This window comes from Ctenocephalides felis, unplaced genomic scaffold (genome assembly GCF_003426905.1).
Source record: "Ctenocephalides felis isolate EL2017-DRISC unplaced genomic scaffold, ASM342690v1 CF-g0.4_SCAFFOLD_01886, whole genome shotgun sequence".
Lineage (NCBI taxonomy): Eukaryota > Metazoa > Arthropoda > Insecta > Siphonaptera > Pulicidae > Ctenocephalides > Ctenocephalides felis.
Window position 1 is genome coordinate 14,404,282 of NW_020538040.1, and position 24,394 is coordinate 14,428,675.

The 24,394-nt window shown below is 29.0% G+C and overlaps 2 protein-coding genes across 5 annotated transcripts in view; both read right to left on the minus strand.

Moving 5' to 3' along the window:
- Positions 1-2,226, minus strand: part of LOC113377881 (unconventional myosin-XVIIIa) — a 286,825-nt gene extending 284,599 nt beyond the window's left edge. For all 4 annotated transcript variants that reach the window (XM_026618327.1, XM_026618324.1, XM_026618325.1 and 1 more), the window contains exon 1: positions 2,028-2,226. The gene's annotated coding sequence lies outside the window, so the exon portion shown is untranslated. The remainder of the gene's footprint in view (positions 1-2,027) is intronic.
- Positions 2,227-5,325: 3,099 nt separating this feature from the next.
- Positions 5,326-10,858, minus strand: LOC113374674 (myb-binding protein 1A). The gene is made up of 5 exons (XM_026614650.1): positions 10,602-10,858; positions 10,330-10,518; positions 8,659-8,841; positions 8,352-8,567; positions 5,326-8,280 (listed from the first exon to the last, which is right to left on the minus strand). Exons 1-5 carry the CDS (start codon positions 10,752-10,754, stop codon positions 5,326-5,328), a joined length of 3,696 nt encoding a protein of 1,231 aa, XP_026470435.1. The 5' UTR covers positions 10,755-10,858.
- Positions 10,859-24,394: the final 13,536 nt, after the last annotated feature.

The following is a 24,394-nucleotide window of genomic DNA, read 5'->3' on the forward strand; positions in this document are numbered from 1 at the left end:
CTTTGATACATTTTTACCTTATTTATCTAATAAAGTTACTATGGTCCATATAAAAATTTTTCTGATACTATCGTGGAGATTAACGTGTTAAGGAAAAATATCATAAATATAAAAACAATATTTTTACTACATTTTAAATAGCAATCTCATTTTATGTAAACAAAGAAGAACAAAATTAATGATTTTTTTATAAAAAAAATTTCATCGTGTCGATTTTAAAAATGAGAAGATCTAAATGAGCCGTGTCAGAAAAAAATCTTGACTTGCCTGAAAAAGATTTAATAAATTAAATTAACATAGGGCCATGTCAGTCATATATGTGTGACATAAAAAAAAGTATTTTTCTAGAAATTTTAATAAAATAACTTACCGTAAGGCAAGTTACAGTAATTGCAAAAAAATCGAAAATGAAAATATTTATATATCTTTACGTTTCAAAGGTTTCTGAATATTTTGACATACCTTAGAAAAAATGATGTATGTATGAAAAGGCTCGTATGTGTGTGCGGATACAAGTTTTTGTCGACGATTACGGGAACACGGTTCAACCGATTTGAATGATTCGAAAAACATTTTACTTGTATTGACAAGATGAAAAACTTATTAAATTTTTGGGAAGGCAGGTCCAGCGGTTACGGACTCTTAATAAAAATAAGTTAAAAAAATGTCATTTGGCGGTAAAAAAATGTTTATTGGACTTATGCACATCAAATTATCAGATATTTTATAGAGATTTTAATAATGTGGACACATTTTGTGTAAATTTTTTTGTGTTCCGTACCAAGATTTTTAATTACGGTACGGGAAGTTCCAGCAATTTGCCTTGAGGCACGATGCCATGCACCCCACTAGTTATTTTATCTTATTATATGTTAATAAATAATATTACATTCTGTATTATATAACTTTGTGTTATAAAATGCATTTTTAATTTTTTACTATAGATATTGTAATGTATCCATATTATATGTAAAATAATTGTATTTTTAAGTCCTCTTGGAAAATATCTGAGGGCTAATAAAATAAGCATAATAAAATGAAATATTAAAATAATAAAATAAAATGAAATATTAAAAAAAACAAATTTTTCAAAAAAGTCGAATTTTTCAAAAATTTCAAAATTCTCAAAAATATTTTTTTCAAAGATTCCGAAAAATTTTAAAGCTATTTTAAAAATCTTAATTTTTGGTACGGAAAGTTCCAGCAATTTGCCTTAAGGCACGATGCTATACACCTCCAACTAAATTATTTAATAAAGTTAGGGGGCGTCCATTAATCACGTGAGGTTTTTAGGGGGTTTGACAGAAAATCACGAAAAATCACGTGGGGGAGGGAGGGGTATAGTAAGCTATCACGTGTATTTATTTTTTAACTGATTTTTTAAAAAAATTAAACATTTTCACAAAAAAAATCAAAAATTTTACAGTTTTATCACGAAACTAAAAATACACGTGATGTTTGGTGGGGGAGGGGGGGTAATTTTGAATATCACCGTGAATCACCAAGGGGGAGGGGGGTTCAAAAATCCTTAAAAACTCGCTCACGTGATTATTGGACGCCCCCTTACTATGACACTTGTGATTATTTTCTGGTATTATCGTGGCGATTAACGTGTTAAACACGTGGTTAAAATTATTTAATCCATGTACATGGTGACAGTGACGTAAAATCATAAAATCCTAGTAAAATTTATGGTTAATTTTCTAAAATATCAGGGTTAATTTTTAGGGTTGACACATTGTTTTTAACAAATTAACAACCACATTTTAAAGCACTTATATAGGTATCTGGTCCAAAATTAAGACCATTAATTATTATTGAACAATTTGTCACAGGATTGACGGCTAATCATAGCAAATCTAATCGCAGGACTTTTGCCGCAATAAGGGCTCGACCACGATATTTCATTTAACAATTAAAATAACAATTAACCATATGCATACAAATAATTTCTGCCAAAATTCTTTTATAAACAAACCCCCAACAATACATAATACCTGTGTCCTATCGAAATCTACTAGGCATACCTTTGTGTTAATAACCTATCGTATACAATCGAGCACAACAATCACATTGATTTTATCACAACACATATACTTTTTCATCACGTTACTATCATTATCCACTGCACAATAATCGATCCTCTTCACTGTCACTTAACGAACAAATTAATTTATAAACTAATTCGCTTTATTATTAAAAGTTCATTAAACAAATTATTTTGACAGATAAGCGAAGCGATTGCGACGGCGACGGCCACTCGTCGTAAAAACTAGAGAACTTCAGGCGAGAGACAAGATCATGCGACGTACGGAATGCGCTACGACGTACGTCCGAGAGGTGGCGCCAGAACTCGACAGCGGCGGATAGGGGAAGTTGAATTATGCGGGCGATTTTTGAATAATTCAAAATTTATGAATTAGAGTTTAATTTAATTAATACAAGTATATACAAGTTATAGCTAAAAGGGCTAGGAAACTCGAGATTAAAATTTAATTTTTGGTTTGTATATTATTTTAAATGTTGCGCGAAAAGCATACAGGCTAGGAGCATTAGCAAAAATTTAAATCCGCCTAATGCTGATATAAAATGGCGGTTAATTTGACTGTACAGTATTTATGGAAGTATATACTCAAAGCTTTTATATCTGCTGAGTTTTGAAGTAAATTTTCTTTAGGGTACAAATCCGTACAAATGCAACGGAAGTGCGTTACGGCAGATAAGATAAGAGTCGAGTGCCAATAATTCGTCATTCGCTCTCAATATCATTTCTCTACGGGTCGATTGTGATTAGTCGTCGTGTGCGTGTATAGAGATCTGTCGTTGTATGTGTACCAGCATCAACAATTGTTAATATCGGTACGCATACAACGTTGATGCTGGTACACACACAACGACAGATCTCTATTCACATACGCGACGACTAATCATAATCGAACCGTATTAATGATATCATCAAGAGCGAATGACGAATATTTGGGAGTCGACTCCATTAGTATATTGTCTAGGGTCGACTCTTATCTTATCTGCCGTGCAACGCACTTCCGTTGCATTTGTACGGATTTATACCCTAATCGCGCCTAAAGAAAATTTACTTCAAAACTCAGAAAAACGGCATAGATAAATAAACATTTTAAAGTTACATCGTAGTAGAAATCTTGATTTAATGAAAAATGCCTGAATCAGAAGAATATTTTACCCTGTCCTCCGTAAATAATTATAATGAAAATAATGAAACAAGTGCAGCATTTGCTCCGTGTATGAAACATAATGTTTATTGAAATAATTTCTATATTATTCGTAGTTTCTATAAATCTTTGAAGCAATAACTTCAAACGCCGTAACGCACTTCCGTTGCGTTTGTAATTTCTATATTATTCGTAGTTTCTATAAATCTTTGAAGTTATTGGAATGGAAAATATTTTTTAGGCAAAACAGATATTACAGCAGAAATTATTTAGAGAATTAATTTGTTTGATTTACCCAGAATTACAGAACAGTATAGAGAATTTAATATCCATATAAGTCATATAAGTATGACATGAAAAATAGTTTGTTTTTTTTTTTGGAAATTTGACCAAAAAAACGAAAAAAATTTTTAGAGATTTGTTTGGTTTATCCAGAAATGTATAAAGAATTATTATTGGGCCGTGTCAGTCATATAAGTGTGACATAAAAAATAGCGTTTTTTTTAAAAAAAATTGACCAAAAAAAGTGTTTTTTTGTACATTAAGTTTCCTTGATACATTTTTAAATAAATTATCTAACAAAGTTACCAAGGCCCATGTGAAAATATTTCTCAAATTATCATAGCGATTAATGTGTTATAAATACAAAAACTGTTTGAAAGATAAGGTATCCGTAATCGTGCTGATTAGTTTTCGATATAGAACAGCCAGGATTTTCTTCGGAATTAGTTATTGATGGAAACTTTGCATCGTCATATGGTTTTTGGTATAAAGACTCTAAACAAACATTCTAAAATATTATAACTAGGCCTATGTAAAGTGGTTGGAATATAAAAATTCATTGAAGTTTCGAATAATGGCTTATGCTCTTAGGACATACACCATGTATATCCTGTACTGAATACTGTTGATGTCCACACTTAAATAAAATAAATTAATTCAACTGTATGTTTTAAAATATATCTTTAAAACACACAATAAATTAAAATTTGTTGAATAAATTAAATTTAATTATTACCATTACTGATATAAGTTAATTTCATAATCCCCAATGCTCCTTCGTTCCTCAACAATAAGGTCTAATTCAGAATTTATAGACAGAGTAATAAAGCTAATAGGTGTTCAAAATTTCTTAAAGCTGGTTGATCATACAAATTCCATAAACACTGAACTTCTTGAGACACCAGGTTCAGGAAGATTGAAAAAGAAGTTTTCAAAAGACCATTAACATTACTACTATGTCTTTGTCGAAATAAATGGAATGGAAACAACTAATGATATATTGAAATTTATCACAATAATTTCATATGTGTGAATGAATTGAACCAAATAGCTCATAGAATATTGTAATCTGATTGTTGTTCAAAATTATTGATAAAATTTTGCCAATTGATCATTCCTCAGAAGCAGTTGAACATTTTAACAGCACAAATGAAAAAAAAAAAAAAATGGTAAATCGCAAAACTAATTGAATGTGTCTATTACTTTACACATTTTAAAAAAATTCATGCAGCTCACCTTAGGGCAAAATGTCATTTAAACCTAGTCCTCAAATTTTGTTATTGTTTAAATCAACTAAACATGTCGTCACTCAGAGTTATCCTGTATTATGAATATAGGCATTTGAAACCTTATTAAGATCATATACATTCTCATAACATATATTCCATGGAAATGGAATTACAAGTAATTTGGTTAAACCAAATACTTGCAAATAAAGTATTACTCTTCACCAACATGCCAGAATTTTCCTTCAAAGTTTATATTTTACTAAATGCTTTTCATTAATAAGTTATTATGTTCCAAATAAATCCCAACCAAATGTTCCATAAATAAATCCAAAAAATACCTCTATAATATTTGTTGATCAACCAGTGTTTAACATTTTTACTTGCTCTTTGCATGTAATTGTAAAATCAACTTCCAATAATGTGGCACATCATTGAAGATAACTGCAATATTTTGCTGCAAGACTGAATTTCTTCAACAAATTACATTTTTATATAAATTCATAATATATTTCTTATAATCTATTATCTTGTTACATTCATGTTAATGTACATAATTAGATCCTAAATTTCATACAAATATATAATTGTCATAAAAATTATGGTAATTAAAATAATAAATTATTAGTTTATTCAGTAACAGAATGTTTCCGTTTCCTGTGTTTCTTTTTCGGTTTAGCTTCATTTGTATCTTCTTCTTCTGAATTATTTTCGATATAGTCTTCATTATCATTTTCAGCAGTATCCATTTTAACTTGACTAAACGAAACTGATTCTAAGCCCTCCTGTGCTTGCAAACGCAATAATTTTGCTTGCTTTTTCAATTTCTGCTTTTCGTTGCTTATTCCCTTCGTTTTTTGTTTTTTATCCTTTTCACTTGGAGATTTAGATTCATCATCAGCATTTGATTCATCATGTACTCCATTTTCTTCTACAGGATTTTCTTCATCATTATTTTGAAGTTTTTGCTTCTTAGATGGAACAGCCTCATTATCATCACCATTGAGCTGAGCAGCTATTTGTTTAGGATTTAAATTCAACATTGCACAGTATTTATTAAATGATGATTTAGTAGCTAAGGAGAATTTTATACTTTGACGTAACTTTAAAACATTTTTTTGAACCAGATCCCAATCCATGTGGTCAGGTATCTGGCTTTTCTCCATTTTGTGATATTTTTTAATTAAAGTTAACAAAACAATGAGTTGTTGGAAAAAATGTTCATGATCACTAGCTTCATCAGATTCTGCTAAAACTGATATGTTATTAGATAAATTTGTTTCTAATTTTTTAAAAACTTTCAATGGATATTTTGCAGTGGTGTTTAGAGATCTATAATTTTGATAGAATACTTGCAATAATTTAAGACCCAAAGCTCTTCTGAAAGGTCTGATTTCTGGATTGAAGGCTTGTTCTAAGCATATTGGCAATAGCGACCAATTACCATGCCAAACAATACCCAAAACATTACTGAAAAACGTTATAGGTAAATGATTATCTCTTCTAGTGAAAAAGGCAGTAAGTTGATTTTTATATAACTCCACAAGAGGAGTAATATTTTTAACATTTTCTGAATTATCAGGATTTATTAAAATTGAACAACGAACAATGAATGTACAACACTCAGTGTTTTCTTTATTCCTTGCAACATTGATTGAAGACGATGCATCATTATTTAATAAAGAACTCATTAAATCGTACAACAATTCCTCTGTGACACCTTCCATTGTAGAAAATTTCTTGATGTTACATAAATTTTTGATGCAAGATTGTACTTTAACCTGCAAAGGATTTTGATGAGGGTCTGTAATGGCAAATTCCAAAACCTGGAATAATGGCAACATAATTTCTAGACAAATATACATTGATGGTTCATTGTTTAAATAGATTAAGATCAAATCTAAAACTCTTGTCCTGAAATTTGTAAGTGATTTATCAGGTTTACTTTGCTTTTTGGAATTCTTAGGTCTTTTAATCATTTTGAATGCTTCTCCTAGTGCCTTGTCTAATCTTTTGCCTTCTTCTTCATCAATATCATCTAAATCTACAGATTCTTGATCTGATGCGTGGCCTAATGCTTGACTTATCGCCATGCGTAATTTATCTGTCTCTGTATCATTTTCACAATCTTGATCCTCAGACATTTCCTCATTATCACTGTCGTTATCACTAGATTCTTCATTTTTGTCATCAGCTTCTTCACCATTTTTCTCTTCAGCATCTTCATCATCATCACTAGATTCAGAGTCAGAGCTATCACTTTTTGTTAGTGGATTGTCCTCATTTTTGGGATCCAGCACTGACAAAATCTGATGCATTACAGTGCAATTAACATATGGACATAAATGTGGGAACACACAACTAATAACACTTCGCAGTAAATGTGAGTCATGAGATAAAATGCTTAAAATTAAGTCAACAACAACTTCCATCCATTCAGGTTCATCTGTTACTTCATCACCCTCAGTTAAGCTTTTGCGTTTCTTTTGCTTTTGTGAGCCTAAACTTCTAAATCGTTCAAAACAAGTTTGCAACTCCTGTAAGGAACTTCTGGCCATTTCTGGTTCTTTGAACAGTTGGAAACCCATGTGAATGGAAAGGATTTCAAACACACTTATTATCTTTTTCACTTTAACGTTAGTTTCTTTGCTATCAATGGATTTCAACTTTTTTATGAAATCACTCATTTGGAACCAACAGTTTGAGTCATCTTCAGAAAATTGGGTTCGTAAAGGTATATTATCTTCACCTTTAACTATTATGGAATTACTATGATCAATTATTGCTCTTAACAATTGTCTCAAATCATCTAAATTTTTTTGTTTATGTGACAAGACACTATAAAAACAGTCTTTAATTGATAAGGCAACTGCCGGTCCAATATTATTTTCATCTTTTGTAACAACTACACCGTCTTTTGATAAAAATATTCCTAAATTCATCAAGAATTTGATCTGCTCGATTTTCCACTCTTGTTCATCAGCAACACAATTGAAATTTAATAATTTACTAAACAGTTGTGCAGCATATACACGTTCATATATAGTCCAATTAGGAAAATTGGCATTATTTTTAGGTAATTGTGCCAGAATGATTTCTTTGTAAAGAGCTGCCAATTTTTTAACCCCATCACAATCTAAACTTGAAGTGATTTTTTGAATTGTTTTTGTACCAGTAATTTTTTCAAAGGATAAATCGCCAGGATATAGCAATAAGCTTTTTATAGTTTTAAGTTTAGTTTTGGTTTTAACACTCTCATCAGATACTTTTTCAGCTAATATTGCAAAAAGATTTATGTTTTTAATATTCAACTCATGTTTATGATTTGTATAGATCAACTTTAATCGATGAAATAACAGTTGTAAATAATTTCCAGCAAATAAATCTGGAACAGCAGACATTTTTTGCATGTTTGTTAGCAAATACATCAGCAACGTTGTGGCAATGATCTCTTTATTATCATTTGGTTTTGATAATCTCTTATCAACCTCATTCCAGAAAGGCAAAACCAAATCCGTATTTGCTATTTCGATACAAAACATCTCATAGAAAGGATGCTTTAATGTTGCGAGTCGTAATGGATTCTGAAAGCACAAAATAAGGGTTAGTTATAAATAATGTAAAAAAAAAAAGTATGGCAGAAAATTTTACTTACAATAAGTATATCGGCTATATGTGTCACACTTTCTTCGCATATTAAATCATCAACTTTTAAATTCTTCTTAATGAATTTATGTTTAACAACATCAGGAAACTTTTTGTAAGACGTAAATAATAAATAAATTGTATCAATGGTTTGTTCTTCCCACGGCTTTGCTAATTCTGGTTTCAAAACTGGCCAAATTACTAATGCAAAGGTTTCTTGAGAAGTCTGAAAATGGAAAATGATGAAAAATAGAGAAAAACAATCTTAAGATGTTGAGTTGAACAGCTTAATTGCACATTGTATTTAAGTAACTTACTTTATTGATTAAATCTATAAGGAAAGTGTATGCCACTAGTGTTAAATAGCTCTTTTTCTTTGCGGATGTTGCTATCAATTCAATAACCTTCTTAAGAGTTTCTGAAGAACATTTACTCTCACAGCCTGAGCGTAAAAGTGCTCCGCATCCCAAAATTTGGCCCATGTATATGTCACCTTTTTCCTACAAAATATATGTTGGATTATTGCGTGCTGATTGGAAAATATTGTATAACATATATTAAATATTATTGAAGTAAAACTTCTTTAGGCGCGACTAGGGTGTAAATCCGTACAAATGCAACGGAAGTGCGTTACGGCAGAGTCGAGTACCAACGATTTGTCTTTCGTTCTCGATGATATCATTTCTATAGGGATCGATTGTGATTAATCGTCGTGTATGTGAAAAGAAATCTGTCGTTGTATGCGTACTGGCATCAACGTTACCAATACCAATACCAATATCAACAAGGAAATCGGCATAGACAAATAAAGATCTTAAAGTTACATTGTGATACAAATCTTGATTTAATGAAAAATGCTTGAATCAGAAGAATATTTTACCCTGTTCTTTAAAAATAATAAAACAAATTAAACATTTGTGCCGTAAGTTTATTGATTAGAAATTATTTATATATTATTCGTAGTTACTATAAATCTTTGAAGTTATTAAAATAAAAAATATTTTTTGGGCAAGACAGATATTACAGCTGTTCAAAGAATGAGATTATATTATCGCCAGGAAGAAGTAAAGAAAAATACAAGCAGTCAATGAATGTATGTTAATTTTAATTACATGAAGTTCTTCAACCACAATTACATGATGAGTGCAGTTGTGAAAACAATATTTGTTTAGGCATTGTGTAATATAATCCACTGTGTGAACAAATATTAAAAAATTAATTAATCAGCAATTACTACATTCCTCTAATGAAGGTTCATTTCTAAATGCTAATTACAATGACAAACGGATCATGTCATATTTGAAGTATGATTTTAATTACATTATTGTTTTTAAATATTATACATATTTTTAATGCTTTTATGAATAGCAAATTTATAATTTATCATTATATAAATGTGTATAATGGTTGACACTAATAAATGTGTGCATCACGAGTGTTACCATATTACTAATAAACATTATTCAAAATTGTTATATGATGTATTTATATTTACTTAAATGCCATCTTGTGCAGTAGCAAATAAGTTTTACTTCAATCACGTGTGAACCTTACGCGCACTCTTTTATCAATATTCTTTACTTGTTATGATAGATAATGAAACATTATTGACAAGGTAGATATTAGCGAAACAACGTTCCATGTATCTTTTTACAGATATACAATGTATAATATATATTGAATTATTGTGTGAGGTTTGCAAAATAAATTGATTGGTTTTTCACAATCATACAACAGATAACGGAACATTATTGACAAGGTAGATAATAGCAAAACAATGTTCCCTGTATATTTCACAGATATAAAATAGAATATATATATATATATATATATATATATATATATATATATATATTATAATGGAACATCATTGACAAGGTAGACATTAGCGAAACAATGTTCCATGTATCCATTAATGGTTATATAAAAGAAAATTGTGTACATTAATGCTAGGTCTATGAGATACAATGAACCGATAAATTGCTTACACTTTTTGAATCCGATCCACTTGTATGTAGTTCTTTCTCCATAATCTCAAGTATCATTTCAGCATCAATAACATCACTGCTTGACAAAATAGCAACAAGCACCGTATAAAAACCAGACCTGGCAAGAACCCTCGAGGAGCCCAAGCCTCTAACAAGTCGCTCCAGAGCATACTTGCACTCTTTTGACACCTTTAACAAACAATTGTATTTATTAGCACTTGATAAAACTAAACTACCATAACCATAACCATAACAATTATTTTCCAACAGACCTCATCGGAGCCCTGTTGATTCAAATGTTTTATAAGTTCACAGCCTGCTTTTATTCGTTCTTTATCTGCACGGTGAGATAATTTGGTAAATGAATCTAATACTGTGCGTTGAACCCAATGCTCTTTTTTAGGTTGTTGTTGTTCTTCAGTCATTTTGTGATTATTTACTTATTACAATTATACACGGGCAATATTTCCGAACACGCGACTTCACATAACCTAACATATAAAACGTTTCGTTCATCGGGAATTCGAGGATGAGGTTAAACATAGTGAAGTTGATTGGTCGGAATATTTGCAGGCCGCCAAGAGAGAGATAATGGCGCCATCTTGGTACAGAACATAGTAACAGATGCATTGACGTTAACACGTTAACGGATTACCAACATTTGAATAAACGAACTAGGGGTGCATGGCATTGTGGCTTAAGGCAAATTGCTGGAACTTTCCGTACCAAAAATTATTTTTTTAAAAAAATATTCAAATTTCATTTAAAACTTTGGAAAAATTAGATTTTTGAGAATTTTGAAATTTTTGAAAAAATGATGTTTTCTTATATTCTGAAATATAATCGAAAATTTGAAAAATATTTAATAATATGATGTACATATGTCTAATGATCATTTTTGACCGCTAAATGGTAATGTGTTTACTTACCCCGTAGGGTAAGTTATTGTAATGGGCCGAAAATCGAAATTGAAAATTTTTACATTTCTCGACGCTTTGAAGGTTTCTAAACATTTTGGCATACCTCAGAAAAATTGATGTGTGTGTGTGTGTTGTGTGTATGTATGTATGGATACAATTTTTCGGTCACGTTTTCGTGCGCACGGATCAACCGATTTGAATGGTTTAAAAAACATTAGATTCCTATTGATAGGGAGATGTGCTGATTAGTTTTTAGCAAAGGCAGGTCCAGCAGTTACGGAGATAAAGAGCAAAGAATGCAGAAAATAGAAATTGAGTTTTTGAGAGGACGGAGCATCCAATTTGAATGATCTAAAAAACATTCAATTAGTAATGATTGGGAGAAATGTTTGTTAGTTTTTGACAAAGGCAGGCCCAGCCATTTTGAAGACACGGAGCTAAATGTGCAAAAAATGGCAGTTTTTGAGAGAACTAAGCGTCCGATTTAGATGATTCAAAGAACTTTTTGCTTGTCTTAACAAAATAATTGATTTTAGAAAAAAAAAATTTTTTTGTTACAACTTTTTTTTTGATTTTTTTTTTTTAAAAAAAACTTTTTTGTATATCGAAAATAATTCAGATTTTATTTTTAATTCTGACTATAGTTCTATTCTAATATACTTTGAACAAATAATTTCAACTTTGCAATTCAGTTTATATAATTCTAATAAATATTAGACAATGTTACAATATTTATAATAATCTATTTAAAAACATTTAATATTTCTCGAAAATTACGTTACGGTACGGTAGGTTTCAGCAATTTGCCTCAAGGCACGATGCCAAACACCCCACTAGTTACTTTTTTATTGGATCTCCGAAGACGCTGGCCTGCCTTTACAAAAATTCCATCATTTGTTCGAACGCTGAAAATCTCAAAAACTGAAATACCATTTTTGGTACTTTTTTCCCCGTATCTCCAAAACGGCTAGACCTGCCTTAGCCAAAAACTAATCAGCACATCTCCCTATCTGTAGGAATCAAATGTTATTTGAATTATTCAAATCGGTTGATCCGTGTTCGCAAAATCGTCGACGAAAATTTGTATTCGCACACACACATGCACAAACAAACGCACACACACATGCACTCTCACGCACACACACACATCAACATAGATAAATAATCATAAATCATAAAAATAAAAAATAAATAAAAAAATAATGCACATCAATTTTTTCAGTTGGAAATATATTTTTGATATATGTTTACATTTAATCTTTTACGTGTAGATGGATATCATTGTTTAGGCGCAGTTCCAAACATTGTTCAAACATTAACTTTTTACTAAAATATTTCTTTATACCATCTTCTATAAAAATGAAAAATATTTTATATTATAAGTCTAGTGTACTGAAGTAATGTTTTAAGAGGTTCGGATATAAAATGTTAACACTTTTGGTAAATTAACCATGAGATGGCAGAATAATTTATCATTCAAAAGCGACCAATTGGAAAACTGAAGTAACGAAAATTTTAAATAATGAACTATCCTAAAAAATACCTACCTTCCAAAAAATTTAATCAATTCTCTCAAAAACTTTGCGCACTTTCTGCAAAACGGCTGTACCTACCTTGTCTCCCCGTTAATAGAAATTGATTGGTTCTTGAATCAATCCACTCGGTTGATCCGTGCTCTCGTAATTGTCATATATACATACATACACACACATATACATCAATATATTCTAATTATAAAGTATGCCAAAATGATCGGTAGATTTTGAAACAAAAAGATATGCAAACAATTTCATTTTTGATTACAATAACTTACCTAACGGGAAGCTAATTACAGTAAAATATTAATTAAGTTTTCGTAACTATCGCAAATACTTATAGATCAATACAAAAATTAAATATCCAAACCAGACTAAATTTCTGGTATCCCTTTTCAACTTCCCATAGGGTAAGTTATTGCAATCGTCCAAAAATCGAAATTGAAAATTTTTACATTTCTGCACGTTTTGAAGGTTTCTGAACATTTTGGCATAGTCAGAAAAAATGAATGTGTGTTTGTTTTTTGTATAGCGAAGAAAATGCCTTTATGCATCCCATGAATGTGTGTGTGTGTGAGTGTATGTGTGAACAGATACAATTTTTCGTTCACGTTTTCGGACGCACGGATCAACCGATTTGATTGATTTAAAAAACATTCGATTCCTATTGATAGGGAGAGATGTGCTGATTAGTTTTTGGCAAAGGCGGGTCCAGCGGGTTCGGAGTTACGGAGCAAAGAGTGCAAAAAATAGAAATCAAGGTTTTCAGAGAACGGAGCATCCAATTTGAATGATCCAAAAAGCGTTCAATTCTTAATGACGGAGAGAAGTGATGATTAGTTTTTGGCAAATGCAGGTCCAGTCGTTACGCAGATTCCGAGCTAAATGTGCAAAAAACTGCAGTTTTTGAGAGAACTAAGCATCCGATTTAAATAATTCAAAAAACTTTCTGCTTGTGTTGACGAAACGATTGATTTTGGGAATTTTTTTTATTACCAAAATTGGCATCGTGCCTTAAGGCAAATTGCTGAAACTTCCCGTACCAAAAAAAATTTTTTTAAAGATTAACATTTTTGAAAAAAAAATTACTCTGAAAAAATTAGATTTTTGAGAAACTATAAATTTTTGACAAAAATTAACTTTTTTTTGAGAAAAAAAAGACTTTTTGAAGAAAAAATTATTTTGAAATATTTTGGAAATTCTGAACTTTTTTTCAAAGCAATCGTACTGCTTTAACTGCATAGAGACAAGATATCGAAGCGCGTAAGCGCCGCGTCGCCGTCTAACGGATAAACATTGGTACGGAACCCATAGGAATGTAAACAAAATTTATACTTATTGTTAAAATCTCTATAAAGTATCTAATAATTTGATGTGCATATGTCTAATGATCATTTTTGACCGCCAAATGGCATTTTTTTACTAGATCTCCGAAACCGTTAGACCTGCCTTCATGAAAATTTGATCAATTATTCATCTTGTCAATACAAGTAAAATGTTTTTGGAATTATTAAAATCGGACGCTCCGTTCTCTTAAAAACTGAGTTACTGTTTTTGTCACTTTTTGTCCCATATCTTCGGAACGACTAAACCTGCCTTCGCCAAAAACTAATCAGCACGTCTCCTTAGCAATAGGAATCGAATGTTTTTTGAATTATTCAAATCGCTTCATCCGTGTTCCCGAAATCGTCGACGAAAATTTGTATCCGAACACACACACACACACACACACACACACATACATCAATTTTTTCTAAGGTATGCCAAAATGTTCAGAAACCTTTCAAACGTAAAGATATATGAAAATTTTCATTTTCGATTTTTTTGCGATTACTATAACTTGCCCTACGGGAAGTTAAAAATCTATATGAAAACATTTAATATTCCTCGAATTTTCATTACGGTACGGTAAGTTCCACCAATTTGCCTTAAGGTACGATGCCATACACCACTAGTTCTTCATTCGTTTATCGTCCAAATAATAACCATATCAAACAAAGAATAGTTGTTATCCTATGACTTAGAGAGTGAGACCGACCGATTCATATTACGACGGTGGCATTTAATTATTATTCTGAGCAAGTACCGACGACGAAGAAGAGCCCATGAGCCCATGCCGTTGGCCGTAACGTAATGTCTAACGTAGTACCCATAGTACCTCGTATTTGTACTCGTACTCGCCGTACTCCATCCACACCTACAACCGGTGACTGTGATATCCTCTCACTGAACAAAGAACTTGGCGTTTTGTCTTTGAATAACTGAACGTCTCGTAGTCGTATGCAAACATACTATTAGCGACAGGGACGAAACACCAACACCGTCTATTTTTAACTTCACGTAGGGTAAGTTATGGTAATCGAAAAAAATCGAAAATGATTTTTAACTTCCCGTAGGGCAAGTTATTGTTATCGCAAAAAATCGAAAATGAGCATCTTTATATATCTTTACATTTCAAAGGTTTCTGAATATTTTGGCATACATTAGAAAAAATGGATGTATGTGTGTGTGTGTGCGGATACACATTTTCGTCGGCGATTTCGGGAACACCGATCAACCGATTTGGATAATTAAAAAAACATTCGATTCGTATTGATAAGGAGACGTGCTGATTAGTTTTTGTCGAAGGCTGGTCTAGCCGTTCCGAAGATACGGTGCAAAAAGTGCCAAAAATGGTAACTCAGTTTTGAAGAGAACGGAGCGTCCGATTTTAATAATTAAGAGACATTTTACTTCTATTGACGACATGAACAACTGGTAAAATTTTTGGGAAGGCAGGTCCAACGGTTATGCACTCTCAATAAAAATAAGTTAAAAAAATGTCATTTGTCGTTCAAAAATTTTTATTTTACATATGTACATCAAATTATCAGATATTTTATAGAGATTTGAATATTGTGTACACATTTTGTGTAAATTTTTTTGGGTTCCGTACCAAGATTTTTAATTTTGAAGTTTTTTTATAAGATTCAAACAAATGTCCTCGACATTTTCGACAGAATGGAATAACCGATTTGTATGATTAGAAAAAACATTCGGTTCGTACTCGATCGCGAGGCGTTTTTGCAAAAGACAATTTTGCCGTTTAAAGCGCAAAGAGTATAAAAACGGTTAAGCAGTTTTTGAGAGAACGGATTATCCGATTAGATTAATTCAAAAGACATGTTGCTTGAGTAGATGGTGTGCATAAATTGCATTTACAAAAAGTTTAGTAATTTTGAAAATTTTCAAAAAAAAGAAAAAATGAAAATTTTCAAAAAAATTCAAAGTTTCAAAAAATTCAAATTTCGAAATTTTTTATCATTATCAAACAAAAATTAATTTTAAAAAATTAAAATAAAATTGATTTCTTACAAAAAATTGAGAAAATTTCGAAAATCAAATATTTTCAAAAATTTTCCAAATTCTCAAAATATTTAAAATGAAAACATTTTTTTTAAATTCCAAAAATGTTAAACTTCGAAAAAAAATCTAAATTATCAAAAAATTTCTAAATTATCAAAAAGAAATCAAATTAAAAAAAAATTGACTTTTGTAAACGTAAACATAAGTTGTTTATAAAATACGCTCGTCGCCCAATTTAAAAAGCGCTTATAAATTTACAGTATGTATTAGATTAATAGATAATAAATTATCTATTTGAAAATCTTCAAAACGATTATTGATTATTTTCATTTCTCGAATGTTTAATTACGGTGCGGGAAGTTCCATCAATTTGCCTTAAAGCACGATGCCATGCGCCCCACTAGTTAATTATTTAAATCAGTTGATCGGTGTTCCCGAAATCGTCGACTAAAATTTGTATTGGACTGGTTGAAGATATAATGGAAAAAAGACTTTTCAAAAAATATTTTTACCAAGATTCTGCACATGTGTGGAATGAATTGCGAAACCTTTGCGCGACGTTTTTATTGTTTTGTGAGAAATTTGGAAATGTTTTCTAAATAAAAAAAATTGTGTGGCACAGCGTGTTAAGTCCATTCCGTTTACTTATTATTTTATTGTTATAAATAGTTAAAAAAGATCCTTCTATAATTCTTCGTTTGAATAAATTTTGTCCGAATTGTAGTACAGTCCGGTCAGAAAAGCCCATATTGTGTTTTAAAGTATAAATATGCTCCGCAATCATAGTTTTAAATTGTCTCGGATTTTTTAAATTGTTTTTATGTTGTTGTAAAGGTTTAATTAAGTTATGGCTTGTTGCTCCCATGTAAATTAAAATACAATCTAGACAATTTATTTGATAGATGAAATTTTTAAGTCGTTCGATATTAAAAGGGGTTTTTGTTTTGGTAAAAATAGTACTAGTCGTTGTACTAAAATTGTTTACAAGTCGGAGTCCAGATTTATAAAAAAGTTTTTTTCAAGGAACATACAATTCTTTAATGTATATAAGTTTATAAGTTTTAAGGGATAGGAGTTATCTGTTAGAAATTTTGTAATTAAATTGATGTTGTTGTCCCAAAATGTTTTGCCCGATAGAAGTATTGCGTGGTCAGTTAGATTTATTATAGTACCTATTTTCATTTTGAGTGGATGATAAGAAAAATAATTAAGGTAACGTCCAGAGTTAGTTGGTTTTTGGTACCAATTTGTTATTAGTTTGTTATCAATAGTAAGTATAAGTTTTATATCTAAGAAACTTATGGAGTTCATTGTCTCTAAATCTACTGTAAATTTTAATTTTTTATTGACTTTATTAAATTGATCAATTATCATAGTGACATCATCACTAGGGATACAAGTGATAATGTCATCTACATAACGGTAATAAAAAATATGTTTATTGTAATTTTTAAAAATTGTATTTTCAAGAAGCTGTATGAATATTTCTGCTAGAGATGGACTTGCTGGGGACCCCATTGGCGCCCCAAAAATTTTATAATAGAAAGTGCCATTGAATTCAAAATAAGTGTTAGAGACAATGAACTTGACAGTTTCTCTGAACCAATGCAAAGATAAAGAAGTCAAGGGGGAAATTTCATCCCATCGGGTTGTTGTAGATTCTAAAATAAGGTCTAGAGGTGCATTAGTAAAAAGTGAGACCACGTCTAAGCTAATTAGTTTGTAGTTGTCTGGTATATAATTTATCTTGATATTATATATATATATATATATATATATATATATATATATTCATGTACATGTATATAAAGCATATATAATAATATACATATCATTATAAATATACATCAACACATATACCTGTGTATATATGTATGAATTCATATACGAATGTGTATATTATATATATATATATATATATATATATATATATATATATATATATATATATATTAGGGTTTATACAAAAACCGACATTTCAGAAAACCGGTTTTCGAATTTTAATTTTACTAAAAAACCGGTTTTAACCGGTTTTCGAATTTTATATAAAAAATAAATTTTTGCTGTATATTATTCGAAAATCCTGTAATTTATCCGCAAATATAGTGTAATTTAGAGCAGTATTTGGCTGAATTTACTTATTGTTCAATTTTATAAATATTAAACAAAATTATTTTAATTTTAATTTGTAGAACTAAAAAATAATAGTTTATCTTGATTAAATAACTTTGAAAATAATTATTCTTTATTCATGCATCATTTTCACATATAAGAATAAAAATATTTTTATGATAGTCAGAGGAAAGTTTTCGAATAAATAAAAATAATACATTTTGAAATGAAAAACATTCATTAAATTAAAAAATATAAAAAAATATTAGATACATGTTGATACATACTTGCTAATATCAATTTTAGTATTAAAAACAATTAAGCTAAACTCGGGTATTGTCTGTTCCGAGCAATTTTAATTAATTAATTTTTAACATTCTAATTGTTTTTTCATTTAATGAAATATGATTTTAAAAAACTGAAAAAGTCTATCGAATTGCTACTTAGACGTATCTTTTTGTTTACTCGCAAAATTTTCTGAAATAAAAAAAACTCTCATACTTGCGACCAAATTATGCTTAATTGTTTTTAAAGCCTGATATAATAATTTAAAGTTTTTTGTTTTTTAATTTGTGGCTTCTAGAGTTTAAAGCTCTTTTTTTTAAGTTTGAGTAGAGGAAGTTACTTCTTCAAGAAGAAGTCACACTGATTTAAATTAATATATACCCTGGTTAAAAAATCGAAATATTAATATATACAAAACCTTTCTGGGAACCATTTCAGACTGATAAGATATCAAATGCTATTGAACCGATATGCTTTCCAAAATCAAAACGCTTTCTTCTTAATTTATTTGGATACATTTCTCATTTTCCACTTATACAGTGAAAACCGACTTTTTTACTAAAAAACCGGTTTTCAAATTCCATAATTTTTGCCAAAAAACCGGTTTTTAAAACCGGTTTTTGAAAACCGACAAACCCTAATATATATATATATATATATATATATATATAAATATATATATATATATATATTTTATATATCCACACATGCACACCTGTACACGGACACACTCTCTCGCACCCATACCGACGCCATCGACACCGAGCTCAACAGGTTACACACTAGCCGAAGCCGAAGCCGAAGCCGGCACAGGTACGTCAGCTCGCTCCCTCTAACCAGCCTAGCCGATCTGCTCTTACCTGTTCAGGTTGAAATTGTTTCTTCGTCTCTATAATTCCACCTTTCAGTCAACTCCGCTCTTTCATAGTGATAGGTTGTGTTAATATTTGGTAAAATAACAATTCAACTGTTTAATAATACTAATTAAGTGATGTAAATAAAAATTCGTGAGTGATAAAAGTGATCCTTTGTCCAAGTGTTCTTTGTCAATTTGTTGGATATAATATTCAATCGGATTCTTATTGGATTTATAAGTGATTTTGAATTTAGTACGCGGCGTCCTATCGGATTCTTGTGAGTGTCTGTTTGTGGCTTGTGGAGCTGAAACTGGATTGGTGAGTCTTGGAGGATAAAATTTTATTGATTTAGGTTTTTGTTAAATAATACGTTGGCGAATAGAAAAATGGATGAAGAAAATATTATGAAAATTCCCTGATCAATATCATCGGCTCTATGTCATAAACAAATCATTTACTCTATTTTCCTCTATTTACTCATTATGATCTTGCCATAAATAAATTTAATCATCATACTACGGATATCATTTTATTGTAAATTCTATCCTTTGTACTCTTATTTATTTAAATTTATGTTATTATTTATTTTCATCACTAGATGTTAAATTATTTACCAGTTGTAATAAATATTGTAATTAAGAAAAAAAATCGTAAATTTTCCTCAAAACTAAAAATAATACACTGGATTGGTCAGTCTTAGAAGATAAAATTTTATTGATTTAGGTTTTTGTTAAATAATACGTTGGCGAATAGAAAAATGGATACAGAAAATATTATGAAAATTTCCTGATCAATATCATCGGCTCTATGTCATAAACAAATCATTTACTCTATTTTCCTCTATTTACTCATTATGATCTTGCCATAAATAAATTTAATCATCATACTACGGATATCATTTTATTGTAAATTCTATCCTTTGTACTCTTATTTATTTAAATTTATGTTATTATTTATTTTTATTACTAGATGTTAAATTATTTAACAGTTGTAATAAATATTGTAATTAAGAAAAAAAATCGTAAATTTTCCTCAAAACTAAAAATAATACACTGGATTGGTCAGTCTTGGGGGATAAAATTTTATTGATTTAGGTTTTTGTTAAATAATACGTTGGCGAATAGAAAAATGGATACAGAAAATATTATAAAAATTTACTGATCAATATCATCGGCTCTATGTCATAAACAAATCATTTACTCTATTTTCCTCTATTTACTCATTATGATCTTGCCATAAATAAATTTAATCATCATACTACGGATATCATTTTAATGTAAATTCTATCCTTTGTACTCTTATTTATTTGAATTTATGTTATTATTTATTTTTATTACTAGATGTTAAATTATTTAACAGTTGTAATAAATATTGTAATTAAGAAAAAAAATCGTAAATTTTCCTCAAAACTAAAAATAATACACTGGATTGGTCAGTCTTGGAGGATAAAATTTTATTGATTTAGGTTTTTGTTAAATAATACGTTGGCGAATAGAAAAATGGATGAAGAAAATATTATGAAAATTCCCTGATCAATATCATCGGCTCTATGTCATAAACAAATCATTTACTCTATTTTCCTCTATTTACTCATTATGATCTTGCCATAAATAAATTTAATCATCATACTACGGATATCATTTTATTGTAAATTCTATCCTTTGTACTCTTATTTATTTAAATTTATGTTATTATTTATTTTTATCACTAGATGTTAAATTATTTACCAGTTGTAATAAATATTGTAATTAAGAAGAAAAAAATCGTAAATTTTCCTCAAAACTAAAAATAATACACTGGATTGGTCAGTCTTGGGGGATAAAATTTTATTGATTTAGGTTTTTGTTAAATAATACGTTGGCGAATAGAAAAATGGATACAGAAAATATTATAAAAATTTACTGATCAATATCATCGGCTCTATGTCATAAACAAATCATTTACTCTATTTTCCTCTATTTACTCATTATGATCTTGCCATAAATAAATTTAATCATCATACTACGGATATCATTTTAATTTAAATTCTATCCTTTGTACTCTTATTTATTTGAATTTATGTTATTATTTATTTTTATTACTAGAAGTTAAATTATTTAACAGTTGTAATAAATATTGTAATTTAGAAGAAAAAAATCGTAAATTTTTCTCAAAACTAAAAATAATACACTGGGATCGGTGAGTCTTGGAGGATAAAATTTTATTGATTTAGGTTTTTGTTAAATAATACGTTGGCGAATAGAAAAATGGATACAGAAAATATTATGAAAATTTACTATCATCGGCTATATGCCATAAACAAATCATTTACTCTATTTTCCTCTATTTACTCATTATGATCTTGCCATAAATAAATTTAATCATCATACTACGGATATCATTTTAATGTAAATTCTATCCTTTGTACTCTTATTTATTTATATTTATGTTATTATTTATTTTTATCACTAGATGTTAAATTATTTAACAGTTGTAATAAATATTGTAATTAAGAAGAAAAAAATCGTAAATTTTCCTCAAAACTAAAAATAATACACTGGATTAGTGAGTCTTGGAGGATAAAATTTTATTGATTTAAGTTTTTGTTAAATAATACGTTGGCGAATAGAAAAAGGGATACAGAAAATGTTATGAAAATTCCTTGATCAATATCATTGGCACCATATTATAAATAAACCATTGACTCTATTTATTATTATGATCTTGCCAATAAATTATGATTGATTTATTCACACATGTAACATTACCATACCTACAGTTAATAAAATTATGTTACACATCAATTATGTATTTTAATGCCCACAATTATATTTTGATACAGTGAAATTCCGGCAATCCAAAATATATTTAAACCTCCCTTTGTTTAAAAACATTTTTTTTATTATCTCTTTTATTTACAACTGTCCAGTAAAGGACATTCAATAAATTTGATGAATTTACAATAGTCGACCGAAAAAGGGACATTGTATACTACAAGGGCACTCAGTAGTTGTTTTTCCATTCGATATGAAATTCACAATATTTCATTGATAATTATATAATTTTAACTATTTACTTATCAAATAATTTCTTATAAATAATGATTAAGTTATTTCCATTTTTTATCAAAATTTTTAAAAACATATAACAAATGTTTTTAAAATAAACGAACATTTTTAGACCTAGACCTTTAGGGATGTTTGTATTGCTACTTTTGTAATAATGAATGAAGATTTTTAGACTTATTTTTAAAAACAAATGGGCGGTTACTTTTATTGCTAATTCGTTAATAATAAATAAAGATGTACAATCTTAGAAAAAATAAGCAATTGCTTTAATTGCTAATTTGTTACTAAAGTTATCATATTTTCAATCGTTCCATATTAAGCATTATAATGCAGCTCATTATAATGCTTAATATGAATTGATTGAAAATATGTTAAATTTAAGACCTAACCTTCAATTGCAAAATCATCAATAAAAAAAACTATTATAATATTGAAATAATTTTTTGCATCATAGTAATTAAAATAAATTTGAAATAAAGTCATAATAAAAATTTAGATAAAAAATTCTTTGTACCGATATGCGTTGAGACAATATTTATTTAATATCAAACTAACGTTATCATCATGATAAGTTGAATTTTTAAAAATGTTTTAAATTTAACAACATTTATAGTAGAATCTAAAACAATTTGCACAGATTACAAGGAAAAACTATATGAAAAAAAACAACGTATTATAAATTAGTAAAAAGTACTAACTTTTATATGTATTTTGTTTGGTTAATCAAAAACAATTTTAGCAAATTTTATTATTGGAACTATTATAATTAAAAATGAACCTAAATTTATTTAAATATGTAAGTTTAATAATATAAAAAACGCATTCACAATATTTAATAATTTTGTCCAATGAATCTTCAAAAAACACATTTACACCTGTATTTTTTTCTTTATTTTCTGTATTTTTATTTTATGGTAAATTAAATAAATTATATTTTAAATTAGTTATTTCGATTGAAAAATCCTAATTGGTTCTTTATGACTCTATGTTATTTCTCTATATATTATTTAATTTTTTATACATTTTACTTTTTTATATATTCTATACTCTATGTATTATTTAGTGGAAGGGTTAACTTCACATTTCAATATCAAAATTTCTGAGTTTTTTTTTTTCAAAAAATTCTTTAAAATTTGGTAATTTTTAAAAATTTCATTTTGTGAGGAATATGCTATTAGAATCAAATTATAGAGTATAATTATTCACTAATTTTTCCAAATATTTTTACACGTGCAAGGACCACGAAAATTGACATGCACAAGATCATAGAACTAAAATATGTAAAGCTCTATTTAAAAAAATTATAATTTCCCTAAAATAGCAATAAGACTTATCAAGAAAATAATATTAACTCACCAATTTATCGAAATTTGAATGTAAATAATTCACATGTAAAAAATTCATATATGTTAAAATAATATCTTCATAATGGAATCTAAATTTTTCTTAACGTGTCTCTAATTTTTGGAACAACCTTTGGTGTATTGGCTGACAGATTATTGACATTTTCATTTTTCTTGGGTTCTAATACAAACAGTGTTTTTGCTTTATAAGTATATACTTAATGTTTGATATATCCCCAAAATGAAAGAAAATCTTCTGGTGACAAATCCGGATTTCTGGGTAGCCACAAATCCGTTTTTTTGGGAGCATCCCCCCATCAGAAAAGAGACTTGTGAGAGGTTCAATAAAATCTCATGGTTGTGTAGACAGAAACTCAATATTTATTTATATATAAAATAATTCATAGCCTGGCCTCTATAAAATTTAATAAAACTTAATGTTACATTGTTTCAGTATAAAATGTTCAATTTCTGTAACATCTAATTACCAAGAGACATTTATCCCTCAGTGTTCTGGTTCGTTTCGCATTCGACAATGTTACTTTTTGCTTCAGTCTCAACTGTAATTAACATCGAGTTTCACAATGACTTTTGAATTATCATTATAAATCAATATGCGAT